The 6,005-nt window shown below is 57.2% G+C and overlaps 1 protein-coding gene across 2 annotated transcripts in view; it reads left to right on the top strand.

Annotated features, from left to right (window-relative positions):
* The window catches only part of Snrk (SNF related kinase), a 39,230-nt gene extending 34,417 nt beyond the window's left edge, over window positions 1–4,813 (top strand). For both annotated transcript variants that reach the window (XM_063260991.1, XM_063260990.1), the window contains 2 exons: window positions 104–238; window positions 1,447–4,813. In XM_063260991.1, coding sequence (XP_063117061.1) covers window positions 104–238; window positions 1,447–2,668 — 1,357 coding nt within the window. In that variant the 3' untranslated portion in view covers window positions 2,669–4,813. The remainder of the gene's footprint in view (window positions 1–103; window positions 239–1,446) is intronic.
* The last annotated feature ends 1,192 nt before the right edge of the window (window positions 4,814–6,005 follow it).

A 6,005-nucleotide genomic window follows, 5' to 3' on the forward strand; every position in this document is an offset into this window, starting at 1 on the left:
ACACTGCATGTCCCTGACTTGCACTCTTTATCCTACTTAAAGATCAGCCTTCTTGTGAAGAGTATGCGTGCCTGTCGCTTATGTTCACTCCTTTTTCCCTCAGAGCCCTGGAAACCAACAGGTACAACCATATCACAGCCACCTACTTCCTGCTTGCCGAAAGGATCCTGAGAGAAAAGCAAGAGAAGGAAATCCAGACGCGGTCGGCCAGCCCGAGCAACATCAAGGCTCAGTTCAGGTGGGGAGTGAGGGCAGTGCCTTCCCACGTCTAGGAATTTCGCTTTGGAAGAGCACGCCTTCTCTTCCCGTGGGGGCGAGGGCCAGCAGGGGCATGGCCCCATGGGAGGCCACTCCAGCCCGTCCCCAGCTTGTGTCCTGGGCTGTGGGCCTGGCTGGGGGCACGGGCTGGAGAAGCAGTGTCCAGCCAAGCTTTGCCGCTCCCTGGCATCAAACTCTCCCAGTGCAACGTGGTCGTGTGTCCTCCTCAGTGAGATTTCCCCCAGGAGAGTACGGCTCGCTCTTGGTACTACCCCAGGGTTTACAGCAGGGCAGGGACCCTGCCGGTCGCTTGATGAAGAGGCCAGGAGGCCGCTTCGCCTCTGGCCTTATGCAGCTTCCCGACCTGCAGAATGAGCTGTGGGGCTGCTGGACACATGGGCTCGTGTGAGTGACACAGGGACATGCAGGCTGTGGGCTGCCAGTGTCGGGGCTTCCCAGTCCCCATTCCTCTGCTAAGCAGTCGCCCTATCCAGCCCGTGTGGCCTGGGCAGTGCCAGGCTGTTGCGTCTGGCCTGATGAGCAGTGGCTCTGGGTGGTGTTGGGAGGAGGACAAGGATAGGGACCTTTGGAGACAGCTGGACCTCCGAGAAGCTGATGCTGCAAGTGCGGTTCTGCCCTCAGAGCCCTGTGCGCTTCAGGGGTGGATTTGATTGAATTTATCCCTAGGCTGACAGAGTTGGTGTGAAACGGAATGGAAATGCCCCTGGTGAGTGGCGGTCTCAGATGTCTCTGGCGTCCTCGACTCTGGTGTCTCCTGTCCCCTGGGCTGGGAGGACACAGCTGCGCTGTTCGAAAGATGCTGTTTTCAGAAGTCCTGTGGCCCCCGAGCCGCACTCTTCTCCTGTGGGTGGTTCTGGACTGGCAGTGTGACTTTCACTGGGATTTTAGAAGCAGTATTTTTCGATCATACTGCATTGGGTGCTTGCAGTCGTGAGCAGTCCACTCTCTTTCGAGTCTTCTCCCAATGGCTGTGGTGAGCTGCCTTCGGCCTCCTGCTACTGCCTGTGCCCTTTGGCACCCCAGCCAGGGATGCAGGCTGGGAATGGGCATGCCAGGCTGCTGCCAGGTTTCCACCTGCATCTGCGGGTCTAGGGTGGGAAGTTTCTTAGGGCTTCAGCTCCATCTGCAGCAACCCCATGGCCTGTTCCATTTCTGTTTGTCACACAGGCAATCATGGCCAACCAAAATCGATGTGCCCCAGGACCTTGAAGATGACCTGACAGCCACGCCTTTGTCCCATGCCACTGTCCCTCAGTCTCCTGCTCGGGCCGCCGACAGTGTCCTCAATGGCCACAGGAGCAAAGGTCTGTGTGACTCAGCCAAGAAGGATGACCTCCCCGAGCTGGCAGGGCCTACACTGTCCACCGGGCCCACCTCGAGCCTGAAGCCGGCAGTCAGCGGGCGGAAGTGTCTATTCCGGGTGGAGGAAGACGAAGAGGAAGATGAAGAGGACAAGAAGCCCATGTCCCTGTCCACACAAGTGGTTCTGCGGCGGAAGCCATCCGTGACCAACCGCCTGACGTCCAGGAAGAGTGCACCCGTCCTCAATCAGATCTTTGAGGAGGGGGAGTCTGACGACGAATTTGACATGGACGAGAATCTGCCCCCCAAGCTGAGCAGGCTGAAGATGAACATTGCCTCACCAGGCACCGTGCACAAGCGCTACCACCGGCGGAAAAGCCAGGGCCGTGGCTCCAGCTGCAGCAGCTCTGAGACCAGCGATGATGACTCGGAGAGCCGGCGGCGCCTCGACAAGGATGGGGGGTTCCCCTACTCCTGGCACCGGCGGGACAGCAGCGAGGGGCCCCCGGGCAGTGAGGGGGATGGTGGGGGTCAGAGCAAGCCCAGCCATGGCAGCGGCGGTGCGGACCACGCCAGCCCAGGTGACAGGAGCACGGGCGGGGGCAGCCCCTCAGGGGGCACGGGCGGTGCCCCTGGTGGCACCTCGGGCTCCACGCGCCGCTGCGCCCTGGGGCCCCCCAGCTCTGTGCAGCTGGCCTCCCGCAGCGCCGGGGAGCTCGTGGAGAGTCTCAAACTCGTGGGCCTCTGCCTGGGCTCCCAGCTGCATAGTGGTGCCAAGTACATCATTGACCCGCAGCGGGCGCTGGCACTGTCCAGTGTGAAAGTGCAGGAGAAGTCCTCGTGGAAGATGAGCGTGGGCCCCACTGCAGGTACAGGCCAGGCCCCAGCCGTGGGCAGTGTCAAGTTCTTCTCCGAACATGTGGCCGGGGCCAGCACCGAACTGGACCGGATAAAGAGCAAGAACCTGAAAAACAGCGTGCTCCAGCTACCTCTGTGTGAAAAGACCATCTCTGTGAACATCCAGCGGAGCCCCAAAGAGGGGCTGCTGTGCGCCTCGAGCCCGGCCAGCTGCTGCCACGTCATCTGATGCCGGCCGCCACCCGCTCGTGACAGTGCATGGTCTCTGCATGCTGCTAGACCCTACTTTCCAGCCAAAAAGTCTACTGTGTAGTTTTTACATTTATATTTTAATGTGGACAACCATGATGAAATTAAAATGTATATTTGGAACCTAAGATAAATGGAGCACTTAGAAATTTGATTTTCTGCACTTAACCTAGAGAGAGAGAAAAAAAAAAAATGTATTCGTTTCTTGTGCAAAATCTAAATTCCTGTTTCGACTTTCTGTGATCCAGAAACTCCGTGCTCCGAGGCACCACGCGGTGCCCGAGACAGAACCAAAGCAATAACACGCAGAGGCCCAGCCCGGCCCCAACCAGCCCCAGCCCAGCGACGAGGTGGCCCTGCTGCCCCCGCCTGGGGGAGCTAAGGACAGCAAGCGAGCACGCAGAGAAGCCTAAGCTGCCAACTGGAGAGTCAGGCGAGGCTGGGACTCACGAGGACCGGAGCAAGTCTCCGTGCTCCCCGTAGGCGAGGTGGAGGACGTGGGTCCCTAAGGCAGCTCCCCTTGCAGACAGTCCTGAGCCATGATGAAATGAATCCTGATCTGGACTCTCCCGACAGAGCGTCGCCTGTCCATCCGTCTGTGCAGCATCCATGCAGCAGAGCATTGGCTGCCCTATGGGCAGCTCCTGCGCGACCCGGTGGTGGGGCTCATCACAAGCGTCCTCCCAGCCTGGCAGATGGAGGAGGCGGCAGGGTTGCCTGTGGGCGGAAGCCCCGTGGATGTGACGCAGATGCCTGGACTTGTTTCTCAGCAGCGCTAGTTAGCTAGTCTTTTTGTATCTCCTCCATTCCACCCTCGCTCAGCTAGCTGTGAAAACTGGCCATCAAAACACACACTGGAAAGGTAAGAGTCACAGCAGCCGTGCGCACAGCCTGCTCTGCAGCTGTCCTGCATCTTTGTTTTGCCTTCCTGCCAGCGAACAATCAGAGGACTCCTGCTTGAACTGTGCAGTGCAAACCGTGCGGATGACCGGCTCCGCGGCCTTCACATGTAGGGTGTGCTGTAGCGCGGACTGGGATTTGCGAGGAGCTGTGGCCCATCTTAAAAGCAGTGTCCAGCAGCCTTTGAAGTGGGCCCTTCCCTCACCCTCCAGCTCATCCCGGCTCTGAGTGCCAGCTCAGCTCAGGGCAGGCCAAGCCTGCCCCTGTGGTGAAGCCCACACCCACCCCACCGAGTGCAGCCCTGCTTGCTCACTGCTGGGCCGGCCAGGTCTCCTAAGCTTCAGTCCCTGTGACGTTTATGCTGAAAGCTATGAGACTTCAGGTGTGCGGGAAGCCATAGGGCATGTTTGCTTGAAATTCTTGAGCAGGGATCTCCTAAGGGGCCAGAAGCAGGATATGGGGTTTACGTGCCAGCGAGTGGAACATCTGTGTTAGATGTAGGAGAGAAGTTTCTGAAGGGCGTTGGCAATAAACTCTTTGTCACAGCTGTTTCCCAAGTCCTGTAAATACTTCCCCGTGAGTGCAGACAGCCTCGGATGGCGCCTTTTACTGACCCTGCGTGGGTGCCCAAGGGTTTTGTTCCAGTGTACATATGGTGCTCACCCAGGACAGCGTGTGCTGCAGAGCTGTGTCATAGCCTTAGTAGTCCGTGTGCTTGGTCGGCCCCAGGCCCACCCGTCCGTCCGTGAGTGACTGCATGTGTCACGTGTTGTCCTGTGTTGTCCTGAGGGAGGGAGCGGAACACCATTCCACAGAGACACTCGGACCAAACCCATGACCTGCTCTAGGGTCACCTGCACCCTAACCTCTGTCTCCAGAAGTTCCATAGTTACAATAGTGCATAAATTAAATATTGTGGAAAAGTCTTGTATTTTTCTGTATGTGTGTATATATATATATATATATATATATATATATAAAATTATGTACTTCCGGCAATTCTGTATGTATTTAAAGATGTGACAATCCTGACACCAACTCTTAAGAATAGCTGTGCAGCTGGCCTGAGCCTCAGGGCCCCTCGAGTGCCATGCGTGTTCCCAGGGCATACGGTTCTCAGCCACTTACAGTTCCGGTCGATTTTCCTCATTGTATAAACATTGACAGGTCTGTGACAAATGGGAAAATAATCCAGATAATAAAGTGACATTGGTGTTCAGCAATATGTGCCGTGTCCTGTGTCTGTGTTCTCGGTCCCGCCCAGCCCGGCAGATGGCTCCAAGCTGGTGGCATCCAGGTCGGGATCCCAGCTGGGGTCCGTCCATCTGGTTCTGTCTCAGGGCTGGGGGACCCACCCCGCATGCTCATTGTCCTCTGATGGCCAGCACAAGCTGGCTCTGCCACTCAGCCCGGCCCTCCGTCTGGAGACTGTGCGGGTCTGGCTGCAGTTCCTCTGCCCTTTCTCCTGATCGTCTGTCCTCTGCTCTGCCAGACTTTCCTCTGGCAGGCAGAGCCCCCGTCAGAGCCCTGGGGGAGTCTACTTCGAGGTCTGCATAGAAACTGTCCTTCCCACCTCACAGCCACCTTGCTGCTCTTCAGCCCCATCCCCATCCCCAGCCTGGGAACGTGGGTGACCCCAGGTTCTCTCCTGGTCCCTCCACCTCACCCGCACATCTGTGCAGGTGGAACCCCGGAACACTCCCCCTGGCTCTGCCCCAGAAACACCCATTGCACCTGTCTGACTTCCTGGGTGCCCACTGACTACTCATTCCTGGTCTTCCTCTACAGCCACTCCGTTCTGAGAATGGTGACACCAGATGCTTGCAGGTTCCGTGCCAGCCACAGCCCTGGTGTCAGCCTGCTCTCTCCCATCCTGATGTCCAGGCCCCTCCGCAATGTCTCCATGGCCACCACTCTTGGCCAGAACGCTGTGGTCACTGGACAGCTGTGTGTGTTCCCTAAGAGAGCAGGGACCCCGCCCTGGGCCCCTGCATCGGAACCACGTACTCCCCCCTCCCTGCCCCACTCCCACTCCGCCTCCTGTCAGGTGGGCAACGCCTCATGCTCCCTGTGACAGTCCAGTCCCCTCCCACCCACCCTCGGGATTGTCTCCCCCAAAATCAGTCCGTGGTGCTCAGGAGCAGGTCAGTGGTCACAAGGTCTCTACTCTCGTGGCCCTTTTAAGGGATAAACTGCAAATGTACTGACAAAAAGTAAAAATTGGAAAAAAGTAAAAAATACACTTCGACATATTTAATTTACAAGTATTTGGGGATCATTTTGAGTTTCTGTTACTGGTTTCTGAAATTCTGTTTTAGTCAGAACATGCTTTCTACGATTCCTTTCTGTGTGTTTTGGCAGAGTTTTCCTGTGTAGTTTAGGCTGGCCTCGAACTTGTGGCGATCGCCTGACTCAGC

Source organism: Cavia porcellus, unplaced genomic scaffold, assembly GCF_034190915.1.
Source record: "Cavia porcellus strain 051 isolate PalLab524CR breed Dunkin Hartley unplaced genomic scaffold, mCavPor4.1 scaffold_14, whole genome shotgun sequence".
NCBI lineage: Eukaryota > Metazoa > Chordata > Mammalia > Rodentia > Caviidae > Cavia > Cavia porcellus.